The sequence below is a fragment of the Podarcis muralis genome, chromosome 12, assembly GCF_964188315.1.
Source record: "Podarcis muralis chromosome 12, rPodMur119.hap1.1, whole genome shotgun sequence".
NCBI classification, from domain to species: Eukaryota; Metazoa; Chordata; class Lepidosauria; order Squamata; family Lacertidae; genus Podarcis; species Podarcis muralis.
The window spans coordinates 15634898-15659044 of NC_135666.1; the positions used below are offsets into that span (position 1 = coordinate 15634898).

Sequence of the window (24147 nt, forward strand, 5' to 3'; positions counted from 1 at the left end):
ACCCCATGTAAACAGCATGCTTCTTTGTGTTTCCCTTACACGTCTGTGCTCATTTTCAACCTTTTTTTTTGTGTGTTTTTCAGTTGTGTGTGCGTGCCTGGGCAGAAATTAAGTTTGATAAAATAGACAGGTTTACAGGAATGGGTTTTGTGAGTATTTGAAGAAAGAGGCGCTGGGGGGGGGGGAGTAAGGGGGTCTGCCTGCAGCCGCATTTTGCTTTATTTTAATGAAAAACAACAACAACAGCTGTGCTGTTTTATCATTACCGTAACTGGAAATGTGTTATGCTGTAAACAGTTCACAGCATCAAACAATACAGGAATCCAGTCAAGCTAACATGATCAGGTTAAAAAGTTTGGAGCAGCCAGAACCAAGGACATCTGATGCTGGTACTAATGGTCAGGGAAAGCCCAGGATAAATAAATGAGGATTTACAGTACTCATTCAAAAGGGAGAACATTTCGCACACAAACAAACACACAGAGAAGGTCACATTAACTGTCTTAAGTTAAGTGGTGGTTGTTCTGAATAGCCTGAAAGTGAATTCTGCTGTTTGAATGCTGAGGTGTTCACCAGTACCCTTGCTCCAAGGTGTATGTTTCTTGAACAAATGAGGTAATCAGGGCAATTAGTGTGTGGAAGGCTGCCAATTAGATTCAGAGAGCCTGTAGTGTTTCAGTGAACTTCACATCCCCAAACACATTCCCTGTAATAAAATAACAGCTCTTTTTCTGTAGTTTTGGAAATAGCTTAGGCTGCATTCTACAGGGCTTGCGGTGTTTGAGTTTCACACCAAGTGAATTGAAACAGTGTTGCATCTGTTGTAACTCTGTATTATTAATGAAAATAAGCATTCACATAGCACATATATGTATTTCCAACAGTAGTAATCACTTACATATCATTTTTAAGTATTCAGACCACTTCAAATAAATTCTCAGTAATCTTTATGTTGTCCAATTAAGGTAAATTAATATTATTCACTTATTATGCAGTGGGAGTTCAAACAGAGTGGTTACTTGAGGCCACCTAGTTTGGTTAGACCTTTTCTGTAACAGTGATGTGGTTAATGATTTCATGGCAGAGAAGCCTTCACTTGCATTTGTTTTCCTTGAACAAGTGATTAATGCTGTTTGCCTGAACCAAAACAAAAGAGAGCCTCTCTGATAAACCTGCAGGCTATATATAAATGTTGTTAGGATGCATCTCCTTTAGGTTTAGAAATGAGATGATCTTAAGGAGAAAAATAGCTGTCCCTAAGAGACATAAAGTTTCTTGGTGTCTCTTGCTGAAATGTATAGACTGGAGATAAGTAAAAGAAAACATTTAATATAACACAAAACCTATGGAATGTCACATCCTTTGGAATTTATTTTCTTAAGGTTTCATGAAGGTCACAACCTCCCCATGGCTGAAAAATACAGGATCAATCTGTTAGTTGCTACTACTCATCGTGTTGAAAGATGGTATGTTCCAGATATTAGGCCCAAGAAGAAGTAACATTTAGTGTATAAAAACATCATACCCATGTGGGTGTTACCCATGATGTTTAATGTTTACATTACGTTTAACATAATGTTTAAACTTGATCACTTGTTCCTATACATAGAATATTAGCATGCCTTTCATCTGCATCACAGATTCTTAAGGTACTAATGCTACATGCAGAAATAAGCAACCCACTTCAAAAGTGATGCAGGCAGTAGGTTGTCAGATTGTGAGGACTAATGAGACATAGGTATTGCCATTCTGCTGTTCATATAAATCACCCTGTAGCCTCTGGCTACCCATTTTAAAATAATGCTGATCTTGATGGACTGTTGATAGAATCTCACACTGAAATTCTGTTTCTAATGAAGTAGCAAGAAATTTTGAATGCCCAGGTTACTGTGCTGCTGGAATGTTTCCAGGTTACGTTTCTGTGTACAGTGGTGATTGTTTATTTGGGCATTTATATCCTCCTATTCTGTGATAAAATCAAATGTGACATGGCTTCCAAATAAAAATATATATCACAACAAAATTAAAAATACTGTAGCATAAAAAAAATCACATATTGACATAGAAAATTGGGAGAGGCATTCCAACTCAATAGGTGAAGCACATTTATTGTCTGCAAAAGGTTCCCATCATGTCCAAGTAGGACTTTGAAGATTCCTTTCTGAATCACTGGAGACTTCCTGCAGGTCCGTTTTGGCAATACTGAGAGAGATGAGTGGTTGGTTGGTCTTACTTGTTACCAGGAAGCTTCCCATGTTGCTATTAATTCTCAAGCTTTGATTATGGAAGAAATAACTATTTCCAATATCCCTTGACACATAATCCTCCCACATTTGCATTAAAGTGGTAAAATAATAATTTTCAAAACCCTTTTGTCACTGGTTAGTTGAATTCTAATTTTCTTTACCTTATGCTATTTGTCAGCAAGGAGAAAAAGGGAAAGGTGGAAAGTATTTAAAAGAATAGAACAGGCAGAATTTATTTTAAAAAGTAGTGCTGCAGAGGATATCTTGGGCAGTGCATGTATGACATGAACAATCTCATTCCTGACTGGATGGCTGAGATAAGATTGTATTACTGAGTATGTGATTAAAAAGCTCAGATAGTTTCAGCATTACTAGGTTAGAATGGCAAGTTGTGGCACATCCACTAGGTTGCAAAAATGACAGTGGGATTGCTAGATTTGACAATTTTGTTCAGTTTCATTATTTTAATTATTTTATAAAATTTATACATGGCTTGATTGGAAAAATACCTCAAAGTAGGCTTTGAATTTTTCTTATATTCTGAACTATGTGGAATCTTCACAAGCATTCTTGCTCATTTTTTAATTAGCTTTATGTTAACTTTATGTTATTGTATAATCTTCAGAGGATGAATTTTAGTACTCATCATATATGCTATATAATGTGACCATGGTTAATTTCATTTTGGATTAATTGTTGGTACTGTTTGAATAGCCACTAAACTCCCATAATGATGAGTTTAAAAATGCAGTTATCAGCCAGTGATGGAGGTGCTTTCCTCCTATTTAGCTGTTAATCAGGAAAACGACTGAGTGTTTTCCAAGTGCCTGTAGACTTCAAGTTCAAATCAAATTGTCATATTTTCCTACTAATATTTATATTTTATGAACATTATTATTTTACAAAATATTAAAATAAGCAGAAACTTTTGGAGTATACTGTGAATATACAAGAATAAAGCTTTATTAATTTTGAGGAAAGCAAGACCACATCTCTGCTGTTATAAAAATCATTGGATTCCAGCAACATGTGAAGAAATTTTGTATTTGGTCAGGGCTTTTTAACAACACTGTGCAAGCTCGGAATTAAGAGAGACGTGTAACAGAATGAGATAATATTGTTAATGGAATAATGAAATGTGCAGATAAATATCTGGGTTTATGCAAAGTAAATGGAGATTAGATATGGCTTTAAAGCACACACTTCAGCCAGGTGTGTTTATGATAAGGAAAGTGAACAATGATGTGACCTAAGGAAATTGCTGGTTTTGCTCATGAAAATTAGCAGAGGTTTGGAAGCTATGAAAGAACTCAGCGATTAGGTTATTTCAACAGCAAGTGAAAATCCACTGCAGGAAATTACTGGTTGAAAAGAATCATGTAATTTGGTTGGACATTTTAGCTGTTAGGCCAGAGGACAGTTTCATATATGCCTGTTGTCATTAGCCCATCTAACAGGCCTATCCACCCAATCATCTGCTTCCCATGCTGTGCCACACAACTCCTGATTTAAAAAGCAGACTGCATTGTGGATAGTGTGTGAGAAGAACTCTGCTGTCAGGTCATCACAGTCAAATTCTTTGGGCCACCATTTGCTAGTGGCTGGGTATAGGTAGATGCATAATGCCAAATTTAGACGAGGCTCATTTTTTCTGTAGCCGCTGTTTGAGAACTTCAGTGCTTGAGTCAGGTGATATGCATGTACCAACCTTTCCACATGGCATCCTGTTTCAATCTGTTTCCTTCCTGCCTCAGTGTCTCAGCAGTTTTTTACCAGAACATATTAGAACTGGGTTTCCTGTTGCTTGTTTTCTTCCCTTCCTGTATCTGCTGGCTTTCCTCAGTTAACTGACTGACCCACTGGGTCCATTCCTGGCTTAATATTCTTTGTTATGGTCCTGTCCCAACCTTCTATTTTAATACTGCCCTTCCACTCCTGTTCCTAATGCAAACTGGTTTCGCAAATCTTATATAAAGACTGAAGAATTGTCCTCTGGGACACTGACACCAGGAAAAGTGAAGAGATCTTCTGGATAAACAGAAGTGTCTGCTTCCCTGAATCATGGCTGCTGATTTTGGTGGTCAGAATTGTCATAATATTGCAGATTTGTTTACTTGTCTTTCTGATGACTATCTGAAATTTATAAAGGATTCCAGGGAATTTTCACGAATGTGCTCTGAATTCACATGGAGTGCTGCTCAGGCCTCCACCCCTAGTTAAAGTACTGGTCTAGAACAATGCCATTCAACATGGTGCCCTCCAGATGTTTTGGGTTGCAACTCTTATCATCCTCAGCCAATATGGCCAATGGTCAGGAATAATGGGAGTTTTAAGGTAAAGGGACCCCTGACCATTAGGTCCAGTCGTGACCGACTCTGGGGTTGCGGCGCTCATCTCACTTTATTGGCCGAGGGAGCCGGTGTACAGCTTCCGGGTCATGTGGCCAGCATGACTAAGCCGCTTCTGGCGAACCAGAGCAGTGCATGGAAACGCCGTTTACCTTCCCGCCGGAGCGGTACCTATTTATCTACTTGCATTTTGACGTGCTTTCGAACTGCTAGGTTGGCAGGAGCAGGGACCGAGCAACGGGAGCTCACCCCGTCGCGGGGATTCAAACCGCCTACCTTCTGATCGGCAAGTCCTAGGCTCTGTGGTTTAACCCACAGTGCCACCCGCGTCCCTTCAATGGGAGTTTTCGTTCAAAACATTTTTAGGGACTGACATCTCCATCACATGGCTAGTACGCAGCAGTATTTTCTGTTGTGCGCCCAAGCACCAAAAGAAGCAGATGCGCACCAGCCAGCCAGCCAGTTTGTGGAAATGTCTTGTTGCTATTTTATTCTGGATTGTTTCATTTGATTCTTTAGAGGGGTATAGAAATGAATAATAATAAACCCCACCACATAAGAAAGTGACTAGACAGAGGTGGCACCCATAACCTAGGTTTAAGGTGCCATGTGGTGATTAGCTTATATAACACTGGTTATCTAACACTGTTTGTGAGCAAGCCATCATTTAGGAAAGGTTGACTGCCATTACTATTTTTGTGTATGTGGGAAATGCAACGAATCTTTGAAGAATTCTTAGTTGCCTTGGAACACAGCTTGAAAATCCCTGCTCTGCTAAACAAGGCTTAATTTTATTCTACAATCTTAACTAATTGCTTATGCTGCAATAAATGTTGTAGTCTTTAAGGCACAACAAAACTCTTTATTGTTCCTTCTGCAACAGATTAACATGCCTAGCCCTCTGAAAATCTTAACTGTTAACTTCTCTGTGTGTGTGTGTTTGTTAAAAAGAAGTTTAAGGGAAACACTTCTTTCAAGTTCTCAATTCCCAGGAAAGTATTCATTTATTAATGATAATGCCTGTTTAAAATTTGAATGCCAAATCAAGCTGTATGTTGGAGAATAGAGCAGAAAGGGGTGGGGAGCTTGCTTTTGCATTTATACTTGCTCTGCCAGTCTCCCTCCCTCAAACCTAAGCAATTTTAAATGGACAAAAAAGGAAGCACACTGCTTTAGTAATTCTTTCCACATTCTGATATTTCCTGAAAGAGCTATTGTCTCTTGGCTTTCAGAAACATGAATGCCCTAGGGATTTTTTTCTTTCATTACACAACTCGTCTTGATTGCTTAAGATCAGACAAGTAAGCATATTAGCAATACCAACTATTGCTAAAGTAGGTGACTTATTGGGGGGACCTTGTAACATTGTTGCCTGATCTTTTATGCTTGCTATTCTTGTTTCATCTTTGACAATTAAATGATGATTTGTTTTACATTTTATCTTCCAGAAATAAATAATCAGAAATAATCTGATACATTCAATAAAAAGTAGATGTTGTGTGTTTAATTTAAAGGTATAAAACATGCACTGTAAAGGATAATTCGGATACTAGAATAATAGTATTAAAAAATTGTATAGTTGTCTCTTTGCCATTGTAGAATATTTTATATCTCTCCCACCTTTTATGGGATGATTTGTTAGGATGTGAATAACTTAAGGCAAGTCATTTTTCTGCTGTGGACCTGATTTATCACTGTTGCAAAATTTTATGCTTGGGGCATTTAAGGGAGCATTGTTTGCAACTTAGCAAACTAGTTCTTATATACTCAAGTGTAATGTTACCTTTGCCATAATGCCGTTTTGAGTTTGAGTCATCAGTTGCTGCCCCATTATATTAGCAAATAGCTTTGAAAATATCATTTGTGCAACACTGGTTCAAATGAATATAGTTCAAATGTGTAGTCAAACCTTGATCTGACTTCCTCATGCAAAACAGTTGCAACACATGAAGGGGACATTAAAAAACACAATCAAGTTCATCAACAGTGGTTTACAGAAACCAGACCTATGTTAGGTGACCTGATAGTTTCATATGTTGCCATGGAAAGGCTACAATTGCAGCTTTTGGCCTATGAATGCGAGAGTACTCCCAACAGAACTTGAGAAACTCCAAATACAGGCGTCATCCCACTTAATGCACAGTTGACTTGTGTGCGACTGCGTATCTGCGTGGCACTGGGAAATACATACCTACGTACCAGGAAATGGGGGAAAGTCCTCAGGGCTTGCAAGGAGACCCTCCCTGGAGCCAGAAGAGGATGTCATTGCGGGCACAGAAAGCCCCCAAAAGACCAGAGGCACAGCAAGGCTTTGTTTAGGCTGCTCAGCCTCCACACCTAACAGCTGAAGTGCACATCTTCCAGCCAGCCCCAGAGCTTCAACTGTAGATATTTCGGTCTGGATTGAAGAGAGCTGGAGAGCAGGAAAAAATGGGTGTTTAGAGGGTGTTCCCCCTTTTGTGATTTTCACTTATGCACGCAGGGATGTTTGTATAGATTCCTGCAGATTCCTGTCTACAATGTAATATAGTTAACATTTACCTATTGTCTTGAATCATCTGATTATCTTCTTTTGACACTGTATTTTGATCAGTATGGCCTAGCTAGTGGTGTGCAGAGAGATCCCATGTATCCAGTTCACGCTATGCTTACCTGCAAGTGAATGTGCATACTTTGGAATACAACTACATCTGTACTTGTGTATTTATCCTCACAGGTCTATAATCAATTGAGGTGGGGCTGGGTGCATCCACATTGTGTATGTCTCTGTGCTCTGCTATGGCCCTTCTCTGGTTCTCACCCATCTGTCTCGAGAGACTGGAGTGCATCTCCAGGGGTGAAGTCAAACTGCTGCATTAGCAGCACCAAATTGACCTTCCTGGGGAAGAAGCCTGGGCAGTGAGTATGGAGGTCTTGGACTTCCCAGATGGCAAGACCCCCTGGCCCTTGCTGATGTGATCCAAAGGAAAGTCGAGCAATACGTTCGGCACCAGCTTGGCTGCAGGAGTTGTGGGAAGGAGGCATACAAGATGCCACCCAACTGCTTTAGGAACTGCACTCCAGATTTGGGCAGGATTTACTCCTTAGCATTTTCTTCTACCAAGGATATCTCCCAAGGCAGCAGGGGTTTGGGAGCAGAGTTTTGCTTCTCCTAGATGGGCTACCTTCCTTGGCTGACGAGCTCTACCAACCCCTCACTTCCCTTTATCTAGAGCTTGTGCAGAAGCTGCCTTCTTGACCATCAGACCCACTATTGGTCTTATCCACTCAATTTACTAGAGCCTGTCTTTGCATGCAGGTACCATTTCCTGCGTAGTACTATCCATACATTGGGGGCATGTCTGCAGTGGGGCAACTTGCCAAATGTGTGCTGCCTGTCTCCATGAGCCGCAACCCTGAATGCTCAGGGTCATAGTTTATGGGGCTAGCCAGTGTGTATTTGGAAAGCTGTTCTGCTGCTGCCATGCCCCTAATGTGTGGATAGCATGGGGGGCATAGCAGGGCACCACTCATCCCTCGTGGGAGGCTGAACACCTGAATAAGGCTTTACTCTAAAACAATTACACTGATATTAAATCTCATGGAAACAAATGGAATATGCTTTCAAGAAGTAGGCTTATGATGGTGCAGTAAGCGTACCTGTCAGCTCATACTGAACGTAAACTGCAACATCTGAACTGTGGATTTTTTTCATTTCTCACTAATGTTCTCATTGTGGCCCTTAACATGCATGATAGCAGGAAGATTAAAGTATAGGTGGTAGTTTTGCATGCTTCAGCAATAATTGACTTAAAATGTGAAAGTCTTTTTGACTAATTTTTGTATTGTTTCACTAATCAATATTTAATATGGTTTTCATAGGATATTTAACATGACACTGATATACTGGACAGGTAATTTCCATTATTTTGAAAACCTAATTTAATAGGGTGAATCCAGGTAACTGCCAGCAATGATCCCCTCTTGTGGCTGCAATCCTATACTCATTTATCTGGGAGTACATCCCATTGAACTCAATGAGATTTACTTCTGTGTAAACATGTATAGGATTGTGCTGTGTATCTCCATGTGCCATACTGTTTTGCTAAGGACTTGTTCAGTTAATTCCATTTCTTACTTTAAATTTGTAAGATTTTTGTGGTGAAAGGGCAATTGATCTTGACAGAAATCACCTTTCCAACTTAAGTGATTTGCTACCAAAGCTTAAAGGATAATATTCCCCCCTCCCTTTTAAGGTTCAGTAATCTCTCTTTAAAAGCTAAAGGCTGTTCGGTCTTTTGGATAGTTTTACAGTACAATGCTATATATATCTTCTTGGAAGTAAGCCCCATTGAGTTCATTGGGGATTACTTTCATGTATGTTAGCATTGGATTGCAGCCTTAAAGTACACTTGGAGCTGCTGCACATGAATTTTTTCCTACGCTGGCTTCGTGATGTGTGTGTTAATAATGATAAATATACCCTGTTGTCACATACAGTGGTGTACATGTTTATTGCACACAACAGTGGTTGGTGTAGGAGAAATATCACGTGTCAGTGGGCCCTTGAATCCTGCTTGTTAATTTCTCCTTTTCCCCGTCTTCCGTGTGTGTGTGTGTTTGCTTGCTGCCTCCTCAGCTTTAGGTGTAACTTCTTGCAAGATCTGGAGGAGGGCTTGCATTTAAGCATGTCTTTTTCCTGAATAATGCATGAATTTTGCAGTCATTCTGGTGCATGAAGATGTGCAAAGGATCATTAGTATAATGCAATGCAGATTGATGATGTCCAACTGACTAAGCTGTTAACATTTTATGAGCAAATAACTTCTCTAGTTCTAAAATTGTATTTTCCCCCCTCAAAGGTTTTGACAGTGCTTTATTATGTTTGTCCTTCTCTTCCAGTTTTTGAAGGTTTTTAGTTTTGTCTAAATTGCACTGGAAACTGCATTGGGCAGGGGCCTGACTTTTTCCTGTGCTTTGTTTAGCACCTTATAGATGTAGGTGCACGGTTTAGAATAAATATGAATAAATATTAAAATGATTTCTTCCATCTCTCCAAATTTGGTTTGTATCACTTTAATTGTGGCTCTTCCTTTCTTGTTGGAAATGATAAAAAAGGGCCTGTATCTAAACAGCCGGTTGTTTTCCTGATGCTGTGAAAAATGGCTTAAATAAAGTGTTCATTTTGCAGAACGTTTGACCATGATTAAAAGGGAAGGTTAAATTGCACCATCAGATTAAAATACATTATTTAAGTTCAGCTGTTCTATGAGTGTAGTAGATCTTTTAGCCAGAGCTAACACAAAGATGAGGAAAATCTAAGTCCCCTTGGGTCTGCTTTGAGCTTAAGAATTTTAATAATGACTAGTGGAGGGAAATTATCACTAACAGGTTGATCTTTTTGGAGACATCTTCCAAACCGCTGATACCATTTCTGTTGGTTGCTAGTCACAAGAAAAGTACATGTGAAAAGGGTGTTTAGCTTGTAGGAAAGGTTGTTTCAGAGGAATGCTACTTGCTCATATCCATGTACCAAAACATACAGTATCCTCAGCCTTAATTAGTAAGTCTAATTAAATTAAACAGAGTCACGTAGTATTTTTCTGTGTTAATTTCAAGTATAATTTACACTGCATTGCCTTGCAATTTGCAAAACATGCATTTGTTTTTGGCTGTAGATTTCATAACCTAGATTTTTCAAACCCCAACAGTCTTCTAGTTGTTAGATGTATATAACAGTTCTCATTCCTAATTTGAGAGTTGGTGTATTGTCAAATCTCCCTACATCAGGGATTTCCACACAGTTGTTTTAAATGCTGCTCAAACTTCTTTGCTTAACTTTATTGCTTTCTTCTTTGTTCTGCAAGTTCCTGGGTCTCTTTCTTGGACTGTCATTGTTTTGGAATTCTTTTTCGGGTGGCGGAAATGAATGTTGCCTTCTGAGTTGATAGTCTTTTAACCTTGGATTCAAAGTAACAATTAGCCATTGTTCTGTTATTGAAGCTAAAAACTCACATGTTAAAATTAGAGCTGGCACCAATTAAAGAAAATGTAATTGATTAACTATGAGCTATAATTGTTTAAAATGGTATACAAATAGAATTATAATTCTGAATAGTATTATTTGTCTTTAGATTATTGACACATGAATAAGACACCATTTTAGAAGAGGCATTCTTTCCCATGGGGGAGAGGAGGAATACCTCTGTTAAAGTGTTGTCTGCCTCCCATGTTTATGTAAGTTCTTGTACTAGAACAAATTCTGCTGTCAGATGAAGAGTGGCCATCTTCTTAACTGAAAGGTTTTTAATTGACGAAATGCTTCAGCTCTTGTTAAAATGGAATTTGAGGAGGGGAGGAAATGGAAAATGTTTCTTGCTTAATAGATTCATATTAATTGTGAAAAGATTTGGATACAGTGTAGTTTCTTGGACACTGTTCCCTAAATGAAGCACAACTTGACTTTGTGATGGGAGCAGTATGGTTCATGCATGGGCAAGTATGGTTGAAGGTACTGTCAGGTAATTTAAACACAGTTCAGATGACTTTTGAAATGCATAGTGATGATTTTCGAATAGAGCAAATGTTAAAAAAAGATACATTTGCAAATCCGTTTTAATATTCTTAGTAGCATTAAATGTTAAATGAATTAACTTTTTAAAGACTTTAATTTGATTATAGCACAGTCTTTGTGTAAGGTGTTTTATGAAAGAACAAGTTAGTAAACTGCTGCAACATTTTACTAAATATTCTACTAAATATTACCTGACTCCACCCTTCAAACATCATCTTCCTTTACTTACAGCTGGGTTTATGACTTTGCATGCATTTCATTGAACTGCAGTAGGTGTTTGATTGTTTGATGGAAGCATTTTGCAATTCTCCCTGGGTTTGCATTTCGAAGGCACTTAGTAGGTCCCTAGCCTAAAGGATGGCTTTTTTTATTTATATGGTGGCTTTTTCGCTAACAATTAATGGCAGAGAATGTGGTCTCAATTCTCCTGTTTTCATATATCCGCAGCATTATTTTTTAAATAGAATCAGAATTAAATAATCTTAACTAAAAGCAGCTCTTTTTCCTCAGACAAAAACAAAATATCCCTTCCCTAAAAATGATTTAAGAATTTTGCAGGCTTAAATTTTTCCATTACAATTATTTCTTTTAAGACTAACTCATTATATAAGGCAAATTCTAATATTTAACACTTGGTTTTAGTTTATCTTAGGAACTTCTGGGAAGTTATTTTTTTGAAGTAATGCCCACAGAAAGTGGAAGTTGTGCCACTGCTCGCCAAGCCAAGCAGAAACGCAAATCTCACAGTCTTTCTATACGAAGAACAAACAGTTCTGAACAGGAGCGATCAGGATTGCAGAGAGAGATGTTGGAAGGCCAGGTAAATTTGACTGGAATTTGTGTGTCTTATGTTTGTTTAAATTCTCTACTTAATCCTATTAAGGCAAGTTACAATAGCTTGATAACAATCTATTGAGCAGCAAGACTAATTCCATATAATTCAAAAAAACAAAAGATATTTTTTTCAAAAACAAAACAAAACAAAACTTGCCAAAGCAGCATAGAGGGTTTCCATACTGTGAGGAGTGGTGAAATGTAAAAGGCTATAACTCCTAGTTTAAAACTTGGGAATGCCTAAGCATTCAGTCCTTCACCTCATTTATCCTCAACACATCCTTTTGTGAATGTTCAGGTGAAACGAGGGCGGGGCGGGGGGGGCGGGGAGGTGCTCAAAGCCACGCCATTGGTCTTCACTGCTGAACAGAGAATCAAGCCTGTGCCTTGGCTCAGACAGTTAAGGCATCCTCATTATTGAGGCACCATTCCATGCTACTTGGTTTATGATTGAATCATGGTCAAAATAGCACTCACTTCATCTAGCAGAGTGTTCTGTGACTCACTAATAGTTCCGTCCCCCCAAATCAACACAACAGTGGAGATTGAAGTATGATTTAAATTTGAACTCTTCTTTGGTATAATGGGAAAATTATTTCAGGATAGATTTTGGAGTAAAATTACAGAATTGGCATTAAGGGTCAAAAATGCACTAAAGCAATATAAAGCACTCCAATAATTTTTAATATTTTTTATTCTTTCAAGGATTCTAAACTACCATCATCTGTAAGAAATACACTCCTGGAACTTTTTGGCCAAATAGAAAGAGAGTTTGAAAACCTCTACATTGAAAATCTCGAATGTGAGTTGATCTTTATATAATGTATTGGAAAAATATTTGAAAGGGCATGGAAAGGCATGGAAAATATACTAGATGCATTATATTTCAGCTACTTATTCTGGTCCCCTGCCCTCATACATGATTGTGAATTAACAGCTTAGTAACAACTCTGAATGGACACTTACATTTCCCAAGTTACATATCCACGTATCACATGTGTTTGAGGTCCTAGCACTTGCGTTGTCTAATTCCTTTTAACTTGATCCGTACAGTCTGTCATGTTCAGTATGCAGGTTTATATATATATATATAAAGATAGAGCATTTGGATGTCTGATATGACTTTCTGTTTAATTCTTTATTTAACTAAGTATCAGCTATGCTTCAATATTTTAAAGCTACAGCAGTTTAATCATAAGGCAGCATAAAAATGTAACTATGCATAGCAAGGCATAATATGTTTGGCATATAAGCCCTCTACAGAATATGTAGAACTGCCTGCTTTACCCCCACCTCCATCCTTGAGTTCATCTCCACCCCTGCTGACTTCATCTCCAGACCTTTGCACATTGAACACAAATCCTGAAAGGGGGAATCTACATGTTCTTGGCTGAATGTACATAGGCTCTTCCTTTCAACTCCCCCATTCTTTTTGCGATGGTTTTCTTGATGTCTGGAGGGGATGTTGAGGACAGAGCCAGCGTGGGGGGCTTACTTCCATGGGTTCTTGGAATTTGTGAAGAATTATATCTACTTTTAAGGGCTGTATAATATATAAAATTCTCCATTATTATCATTACTTGTGTTTATTGATTCAAGATTGCTGTGCCAGATATCTAGACTGGATGCACTCTCTTTTTAAACTTGGCAAAAATATGTTAAGCTCTAATGCTGGGTTCATTGTCTTCCAATCTGGAGTGGAATTACATGCAGGAACAAGCTCTTTGGCAAGCGGTGACTTGCTGATTGTGGAAGTGAGATAGCGGTCTTTCCTTCCTGAATTTTTATTTGCATTTACTAATGGCTCTTTTGCATCAGAGTTATTCCCGTTGGAACTGTAGTTTTGAAGCAACTTACTCATGGCAAAGCCTGCTGTGAAATTATGTCTGAATCTGATGGCTGCTGGTTTAAGATTACGCTTACTACTGATGCAAAAAGCCCTTTTGGTAGATGGAAACTGGAGACTAGTAGGCTGCACAGTTGAGACCTTGGAAATAGGGAATGTGTGAAAATTTAAAAGTTGTGATTGAATGCCTATTATATTAATTAACATTGATTTTTATGCTACTGCTAGTACGTAGAGAGATTGATACACTTAATGAACGCTTAGCAGCTGAAGGCCAAACCATTGATGGAGCTGAACTGAGCAAGGGACAGCTGAAAACAAAAGGTAAGAAGAAGGTGGACAAGTATACCTCTCTTAGTTGGCTTTTCATAACTTAAGTTGGTGATTTGTTGGAAGGGTGTTATCATAAATGTTCGAATAAAATAATGAAACAGCCTTTAAAAACTCACTCCCTTTAAATTTATTTGTCTTAACAGCCAGTCATAGTACCAGTCAGCTGTCTCAGAAATTAAAGACTACTTACAAGGCATCTACTAGCAAGGTATGAAACACACTGAACCTTTTATTTCCCTGCAGTATTTACTTGCTGGCCTAAATTTGGCAGTTTTCTGTTAAGTACTTTCTATTCGTAGATATGCTTAGTGAAGGCTAGCAAAATCGTTGGCGTCTGTTTTCTGCTCCTCTGAATTGTTGCTTCAAAATAATGTAATGAACGCATTGGAAAGGAAAGGAGGTTTGCAGCAAGGGAGAGCTGTGACAGGGTTTAAAAAAACCTGTTAATAGAAGATAGAAACTAATAGCATTTTGATTGTGAGGAATTCTGTAGGAATAAAATGTAGTTAAGTTAAATAGATGTTACATCCATTTCCCCCATGAATTTTACTAATTCATGGACATCATTTTTGTTGTGTCCTCGTTCAAAATGTAGATTCATAGAACAGATGCATCTTCTGATTGCAGTTACCAGTGACCTGATCGATACTTCGATCAATAGTGTGTTCTTGCCTCATGGAAGTATTGCTCAGAAAGTCACATACAAACCGTTCATGCTGTTATCTTCCACAGGGCTTTCAAAATATATTGCTTTTTAGGTTCAAATGTAAACTTTCGGTGTCTGCTGTGAACAGAGCTAAATAAATATTATAAATTCCTATGGTGGCAGTGTCAAATATAGGATCAGACACACATCACACTTACCCAGTGTTGATCATTAAGTTACATTGGGTTTGCTAGCTGCCCCTATTTACATATTTTGCTTTCTGGCTGGTTTCCGGAACAGCTAAGGTCAAGACCACTTTCCCACCTCTTGTGTTTTTTTCTGCATAAACAAAGTTTGGAGTTGGTCAGCCTTTCTTCTTTCTAGGAAACTCAGAAAGCTGTTGCAATCCAGCAGGGCTTGTAGCTTATACTCCCATCTCCACTGCTGAGTCTATGCTGAATGTTGCCCAAACCATTGCTACTTAGAGAGGTGGCCATACTGGGAATTAGAAAAAGACTTTGATTTCAAATTTGTAGGCCCTCCCCCCATTTGGATTGGGCCAGGAATGAGCTGAAGAAAGTGTGTGGAGCACTCTTCAGTACAGAATACTTCAGGGTAGTTTTTTTAGCTTACTTTTGATCGTACTTTTTAATGCACGCTTATTAGGCAAATACAGTCAATAGATTAAAAAGTTGGTAGTCGATCAGATGTAATTTGAATGTGCAAACCTATGAGAAAATGCCGAGATGCTTAAATTTGATAATGAATTGTGTTTAGTGTTCATTTTCAGTTTAATTTTCATTTTTATTTGTCTTTCTACATAGTTCGCAATGTCAATATGAATGTTGTGGGATGTAAATATCTCCTCCATTTTGCATTAATGTATTATTAATCTATTAAATATGAACAGCAGTTCACTTTCTTAAACAGTCACTAAAATAAAGACATTTACTATTAAGAGAGAGAGTGTGTGTTATAAATTGTTTTTCTTTTAAAGAAAGTGCTGAATACTTATCTCTTCTTACTTGCTATGTAGCGCTCAAATTCTTTCCCAGGCAAATCAGGTGGACCTCGCAACTTCAACGTGGGAAGCTGGGAAATATGGGGTGGAGACTCCTGGGTAACTGCTTTGCTTCCCAGTGTGCTAGTATGCATGCCCAGCTAAACAGTAGTGAGCGGTGGAACATGCAGAATGCCATCTTAACCAGTTTTCTTCTATGGATATCATATCTGTCAACTGTGCCCTCTTGGAGGACCTAGTGCCACCCATCCTTAACAATTTCTTGCTTTTGCTTTTGGATACTAATTGATGAGGTCAGAATCTGAAAGCCAAAAGCAGCTTTCCCCTCATTACATTCCTTTGCTACATTTGATGAAGGTGTTAGCGCCAGTCTGGATTAATACAGACTGACGAGTTCATCCCAGTTAAAACAAACTAGGACATTACTTTCTTTATTAAACTGAATAAATTCGGTATAATTCTCCACACTGCTTTTCTTGGTTTTTAGGGGTTTTGTAGCCAGTGGGTGGGTGGGGAGCTTATCAAGTGTACCTAGGATTCAGCATATGCTGTATTGCAGAGAATAAGTAGCAAAAAGACTGGTGTTTATTTTCTTATGAAGATGCTGCAGAAAATCTTGGGCTACTTAGTAAAGGACTAATTCAGGACTGCTGCTGCAGCTGGAACTAAAATCAAGCAAATTTCAAAACCTCACAGTAGCTCATATGCAATGTATTAAGCAGCGAGAATAACATTAACGAATGGAAAATTATAAAAGATATAGTCTTTTCCTTGGACATTCCTTTAAGAAGATTTTATCTTTTAATGACTGTGAAGTTTATTTAAGCAAATGTGTACCCTACTCTTTTGTGTGTGATAGCAACACAGAAAACGCAATTGTGTAATCGAGTCCTCACTACATAAGCCAGGACATGCAGCAGCTTAGTTCATTTGTAAGGACCTCTTCTGCTCCTGCATCATTTGAGTGGGGGGTAGAAAAGCCCAAGAAAGCGCAGTTAACTAGTTCAGTGCTGACTTTTGCATCCTGGCTTGTTTGGAAGCCACAGCCCATAGTTCCCAGCTTGCATGCAATGGGAACTTGCAGTGTTCTGGTTTCCTTCCCTGCTGGTGTGAAGGAAGAAGCCAAGGGGCTGCATGTGCGTATATAAGGTTTAGGCATTTTCTGGCTTAATAAGCCATGCCTTAATTACATAAGCTGGACATTGAGTGAAACTTGTTTCTAGGTAACGCTCACATCATAATAGATTCTTCTTGCCCTAACATGCCAGGTGGGAGAATCTGCATTAGATTGTTTCTGTTCTAGGCATTATCTCAACAGTTCATGGGGTTTCTATCCTGTCAGTGATGCAGAACTTTTCTCTAGAAGCAATCTCACCAGCACTGGCAAAAGGGACCTTAATCTCAAATACAATCTCCAAAACATGGGGGGCGGGGGATTTTATTTTATTTGTTTCTGCTCAAGGGCTGCATAGCCCTGCAAGCAAACACTCTGGGAGCTGCTTGCCCAAAGCAGATGGGGCTGAAGTAAAAAGTAGATACTTCAACCGATACCTGTGCAGGCAGTTACAGACCCCATAATGCAGTGGAAAGGGGGATATATTAATCCACAGTGCAGTGACGGGCAGGAAGATTTAAATCACATTCTTGGCTCGTTGCCACGATGGGGATAACAGGGGAAAGGCATGCCAGCCAGAGACGCTTATGGCAGCTGTGGGACTAGGATGAGTTGGTTCCCCCTTTCTTCGCAAGCACTGCAAATTGCTACTGAAGATCCCATAGGAGCTGCAGCTAGAACTGCTCTTCACCTAATATTCCACATGATTCATTATTTTATTTTGCTCCCACCACCATAGATGCCACCTCTGCCATAATCGGGATGGCTCAACCATTCCCTCTCTTGTCCCATCTGTCTGCATGAGAACCAAGCCCATTACTAACTGGCAGGCAGCTATAGTACATCCCATGCTACTAAACGGGAAGCCTGCCTAGCAACTGACTAACATAGAAGGTGCTCACATGTGCTGTGGCCTTGGGCCAGTTCTGCAGTGCTTGGGAGCGATAATGTCCTGCTCCACTGACACCTGGGTGGGGCATACAGCAGCATAAGTAGTAAGAAATGATTGCTAATCAATAAGCTGGGTGGTCTGGGAGAAGGAAACGGACATCTATGCTTGGAACATGATTGCCATGCATAACAGATATGGAAACAAATGGGAATACATGCGCTTACTGAGGCTAGTAGCCGTTAGAACAACTGCTGGTGGCACGTGCTACTGAGTAACAGGGTAGGTTTGCAGGAAAGCAAGGGGCAGGATCCTCAGACAAGTAGTATCAATTGGAGATAGACCCTACTTTTTATATTCATGGTTAAAATAATAATTAGCAGTAACCATAGTCTGGAGCTTAATACAGTGGTGCCCCGCAAGACGAATGCCTCGCAAGACGAAAAACTCGCTAGACGAAAGGGTTTTCCGTTTTTGAGTTGTTCCGCAAGACGAATTTCCCTATGGGCTTGCTTCGCAAGACGAAACGTCTTGCGAGTTCTTGCGAGTTTGTTTCCTTTTTCTTAAAGCCGCTAAGCTGTTAATAGCCGCTAAGCCGTTAATAGCCGCTAAGCCGTTAATAGCCGCTAAGCCGCTAATAGCCGTGCTTCGCAAGACGAAAAAACCGCAAGACGAAGAGACTCGTGGAACGGATTAATTTCGTCTTGCGAGGCACCACTGTAGACCCTACTCATTATACCCTACTCTGCAGTCATCCCAATACTGTACCAGGTTTTTGTTTCTTTCTTTTGGTTGTACTTCATTTTAATGGATCGGATTTGAAAATAAATTGCCTTTCTAGCTTAACATACTTTCCATATCTGTAACAGATTTGTAGAATTCTTTAGAGTAGGGCAGGAGGACTCTCCCAACTGAAATAAAGCAGCCAAAAAGGCAGGAAGAAATAATGTAAATGTCCCCCCCCCAAAAAATATATATATATATATAACAAGCTGTGAGGTTATATGTATGCTTGAGTACTTTTGCTTCTTAGAATTCAAAAGCGTTAGAATATTTAGTTTCCTCAGAAGTTTAAAGAACTTATGAAATCTTCCCATAATTCATTTCCTTCTGTGAGGTGAGGTGGGTGCAAGAGCCTAGTTGGACTCTTCCCCACTTCTTATTTAACAGTTGAGAGGTATCGGAGTCCTGTTGCTGTAATTCTACTGTTCCACTTCTCATGCGTAACTCCATTTTGTTTGAAGACATTTATTAAGTCTGACAACTGCATTTTAATACTGCCTTGAAAATTTTATGATTAATTCCACACTATGGTTCAAGTACTAATCTTTACCTAGTTCTGCAAGAATTAACCTGTTTCCTTTTCAATGCATCCATAGTAATTATTGCTTCTACTTGCTTTGAAACAATTCTGCTCATTAACCACTTAATTATGATTCCATCTAGGTCTCATTTCATCATTATAAAGATTAATAAAGAGGGGAAAAATGGAATACTTTCACTACCCATAGCATTGCAGTCTTCTTCTAGTCCTTCCTGTTTTCTTTCCCCCCTGAATTTAATTTAGTATATGGTTAGAACATCTTTTTCTTTTGTTTTTTAATCACTGAACAAGCCTAGGGCCTTATTTGTAATAACAGAATTGGAAATAATCGACCTCCCCCCCCCCCCCCCCCCCGGTTTGCTTACAAGATGGTACATGTTGCATCCAGGATTTTGGCTTAACTAGACTCTGATTACCAAATACTTTATATAACTACTTGTAATTTTAAGACTGCTTCTGGAGTTCTTAATTTTTTTTTAATTAAAAAGTTTAATATAGTAGCCTCCCATCATGCATTTTAATTCTCTTAATGATTTTAATAATCTGAAATAGTTCAGAAGGCATATATACATAATAAATAGTATATACACTTCCCTGATGGTAGTTCCATTGAACTCTGGCTTAGACATGGATAGAACTGGCTGCACTGTAAATTTCCTGTTGAGGAAAATACATGAGTGTAGCAATAAACAAATCTATGCTCAGAAGGGAGCTCACCTCTTTGAATATATTATATCCTCAGTAAGGAGTCCAACTTTCCAAGTATACTGGAATAACTCACATGTTTTGAAACGCTTGCCATGTTTTCTTTCTGTTTGAAAACAGCTCTTAGAAATGCACCTAAAAACATTGACCTCTAGTTTGCATGTAATGCTAAGCTAAACCATGGTTTAGCGCAACCGTGGAGGCTTCTTTTAAATATAGAAGATCCCAGAATGGTTCAGATAACACCCCCCCCCAAATAATACGCAATAAAACAGAACTAGATCAAACAACCCCCCACAAAAACCAATCTAATAATACGAACACATCCAAGCAGGTTAAATAATTCATGGGGGAGCCTATACAGCATATAGTTGAAGCTATGTATATGATGCTCTTTGCTGCACTGTTGCTAGAAGCCGCTGTGCAGGTGCTGTGTCCACAGTGTGTGAATGAGAAAAGGAGGTAGGCTGCACCAGGTGAGGTGCTTCCCTTCTTAGCTTCCCTCTCCACTTCTCTCAGTGGTCTGACAGTGCAGTCAGCCTGCCTACTTACCCTCCATTGGAAGCAAGTGCCCACTCTTGCCCGTCGATTGTGCCCCTGCTCCCAGCTAAATTCTGCACTGCTCAGGCTGTGTCCAGTTCTGGGAGCAACATTTTAAGGAGGGCACTACCCAGAGAAGGAAGATCAGGATGGTGAGAGGTCAGGAAACCCAAGTCCTATGAAATACTTTCCAGTTTAAAGCACTAGGTATGTTTCCTCCCGAAATCTGACATCTTGAGTAGATATTGCTATTTATTTTGGAAAACCAAGCCTGCTTCCTATCCCTGCTTTGCAGCAGGTGTAGTTTGTTGGTGGGGAATATTAGAAGTATTATTGTAACAAAAACCAACCTTCTTAGACATCGGAGACTTCAATCGGGATCATGGGATTTTCATTTAGGCTTTTATCTTCCGCCAGGGGTACTGAACACCCTTAAAACTTTTCGCAAAATCATTAGTTTTAATGTGCATGGGTGCAAAAGTAGGGTCTGTAAGGACATCTCGCCATCAAACCCCAGCGTGCTATCCTTCACATCTCCTCTGCCGCAGCCCCTTCATCAGACCCCATTCATCCCTAACTCTGCTCCATATTAAGTTCCCTTCCCCGTATGTCACTGAGGACCTCCCAAAGTCCTCTTGCTTGTCAAAGCAGCTGCCACTCCCTCCCGTTCTGTCAGTCACATCCTTGTCCAGGTCTTCTCCCTAACCCATTCCTCTCCCCCTTAGCTGCAAACACAAGCAGACCTGCACATTTGACACACGCTACACTTCTTGAAGCCTGCTCTGTGGGTTTAAATTAACTCCAGGAGAGTCTGATGCTGTGCTGCTATGCAGGAGCAGCCATTGGTGGACCAGCCTTTGTACCTTGGGGGCATTGCTTCCTGGCCCTGAATTATGGTTCAGCAACTCTTGTGAAAAGTGGTTGGGGAGCTGCAGGCCATGCTAGGAACATTTTAAAAGGGTATGACAAAGTCCCTAGGCCTCTGGTCCAATACATATTTCTGTACTTTCCTTTCTGTCTCCTGTGGCTTCTTCTACCTTTGACCTAAACTCCCAGCATTTACCAAAATCAAGACACATAATTATGCGTTTAAGCACATAGCTCTTTCTTTGATACAAATAGTACCAAAAATTCTCTGCCCACAGGTTGGGGGTGGATGGGGTGGTGAACTATTATTTCCTTTTTTCCTCTTCACTGTTTTTTAATGTAGCAATTGAAATTCAAAAAGGTTTTTCACCATTCCCCCCCCCCCCAAGGGCATTTAATCAGAACAGGCAAGCAGAGGGATTCATCTCTAAACATTAGTTGCTTCCCTCCCCCCCACCTAGTTTTCCCTTGTGTTGTCAATTTTTCCTTTTTGTTTTGTTTCTTGGGAAGGATGTTTCATTAACATGCAAAAGGAACTGGGCTGTGCTTCCAGGTTAATTGTTATTTCCAGTGTACTGTTAAAACCAGCTGATTTATCTCTTTATTTTGCCATTTCAAATGGCTCTTGGCTTTAGATCTTTACACAGCTCTTTCCTTCTCCCGCACCTTACCCATTTTTGGCCAGCTGAATTTAAGAAACAGACTTGTATGGCATATATAAAACATAGACGGAAGAAAAGCTAAGTGCTCCTCAGATTATACCGACCTGTTTATCAGGAGAAATGAAAGGAAAATCTGAGAGTTTGCTGCATTATGACCTCCTAAAATGCTTACACTGGGCCAAATTCTGCTCTGGCGCGCACAGTACAGTGTCCTGATTTGATACAGGACAAATTTGGTCCCATTATTTTTTAGGAGAGAACATCCTAGAGCTTATGCATCCATAAAATGTGCTACAGTTAAATGTATTAATGGCTTTTATGTTGTGCATTTGTGAGCCAGATAGTAAACAATTGTACATCTCTTCTTGTCTCATATCTACTCTTGCTCTCCTTAGATTGTATCTAGTTTCAAAACTACAACGTCTAGAGCCATTTGCCAGCTGGTGAAAGAGTATATTGGTCATCGGGATGGGATTTGGGATGTCAGTGTCACGAAAACTCAGCCATTGGTGCTGGGGACAGCATCTGCTGGTAATACTCTTTATTTTTTGTCTCCATTGCTATTTATGAGGGTGTACTATCTTAAAGGGTGTACTAAACCAAACATGGCCAACTAATGACCCATGGGTGGCTTCAGATCCTGCCCCATATTTAGACCCTTAGCCCTGCCTATATCAGATACAAAACAGCATGTTTGTGATTCAGAGGTTTGCCTATTGGATTCTTCAGTCAGTGGGGCCAGATCTTCTCCAACCAAACTGTACACATGTGCAGAAACTCTCACCACCACCCTAGCTTTGCTCTCCCCCCAAAAGACTGAAAGAGACCACTCTCATTACTCTAAACCAGTGTTTCCCAAAGTTGGGCCTCCAGCTGTTTTTGGACTACAGTTCCCAGCATCCCTGACGTCTGGCCCTGCTAGCTAGGAATGACGGGAGTTGTAGTCCAAAAACAGCTGGAGACCCAAGTTTGGGAAACACTGTTCCAAATCAAAGCATGCTTTCAGACTAGCATTTGACTTTTGTGTTAATCAAATCCTAAATATGGCCCCATTATGGTTTTGATCTCAGTTTTTTTGTTGCATTTATACTTTCTTGTTTTGCTATTCATCTCCCTTAAGTGTGGTTTTACTGATAACATTAACACAAAAAGTAAAGGTAGCAGTTTTGTCCTAGTTTAAAAATCTCTTTATTTTACATTCTGACACCCCACCTTTCTTCCATCATGCAACCCAGGGTAGCAAGCAGCGTCGTTCCCAGGAGGTCTCCCATCCAGGCACTAACCAGACTCAGACCTGCTTAGCTTCAGCAAGGTGGTGGCCTCAAGTGACTTCAAGTCATACCCTGGGACAGTATCTTTATTAGGCTAAGCAAAATGTCACAAAAATAGTGTAACTCAGGTTTTAAGAGGGAAGAGTAGGAAGAGGTAGTGGACATCTAAATGCAGATGCTATGCAGGTGTCAGGTTCCTCTTGTTACATTCTCTTCTTTATTTTTTCCCTTTCAGGTTTGTCTTTCAGCTCCTTTTCTTTGCCTACCCACTCTTGACCCCAAAACCAAACTTTAGAAATATGACCTAATTTCTGTTATCCGTTTTAAGACTTATCTGTGCTTCCATTGCTGAAAGATTATCCTGCTAAGGACACTTCTTGTATTGGGACTAGTGATAATCCCATAGAATTTGAAATATGCTGGCAGCTATTTGAGCCAGGGGCCGTAAATGTGCATATAACGGCAATATAACTTTTTATCTTTGAAAGAGAGGTAAATGAGGAATCTGAGATACGCTAGCACCATCTGCTGGACATCAGAGAGAGCAGGAGGGTATGATTCAGAGAAATTGGAGACCTGCACTTGGTCAAGAAAGTGCAGCTAACTTCCTCGCCAACACCTCCGAATTCACTAAGGCTGCTTCAGACATGCATGCTCATCGCTTGATGACTGCAGAATTGGGGGGTGGTTCAGGCCTTTCTCACTTGTTTTTTCTCTCCCCCCCCCCCTTAGCCCCCATGAGCAGGGAGGGAAACGTCCCCTTCCTCTTCCACATGCCCCCTTTACCATACTTGCAGTCTTCTAGTGTCCCAGACATTGGGGAATGAACGTCTGCAGCAGGGATCCTGCTGTACTTGAGTAGGCTTTCAGTGTAATTGGAAACCCCCAGTGGGGCTTTTCATGTGTGAATAAGACATCATAGGTAGAACAGCACAGGGAAGTTAGGAC

General features: G+C 39.7%; 1 protein-coding gene across 2 annotated transcripts in view; it reads left to right on the top strand.

Moving 5' to 3' along the window:
* Positions 1-2629: 2629 nt before the first annotated feature.
* WDR37 (WD repeat domain 37) overlaps positions 2630-24147 on the top strand; it is a 45592-nt gene continuing 24074 nt past the window's right edge. Inside the window, exons 1-7 of one of the 2 annotated variants that reach the window (XM_028751142.2) lie at positions 2630-4326; positions 11790-11967; positions 12687-12783; positions 14056-14151; positions 14304-14368; positions 15843-15926; positions 22324-22459. In XM_028751142.2, coding sequence (XP_028606975.1) covers positions 11830-11967; positions 12687-12783; positions 14056-14151; positions 14304-14368; positions 15843-15926; positions 22324-22459 — 616 coding nt within the window. In that variant the 5' untranslated portion in view covers positions 2630-4326; positions 11790-11829. The remainder of the gene's footprint in view (positions 4327-11789; positions 11968-12686; positions 12784-14055; positions 14152-14303; positions 14369-15842; positions 15927-22323; positions 22460-24147) is intronic. The other variant, XM_077936764.1, reaches the window with a different exon arrangement.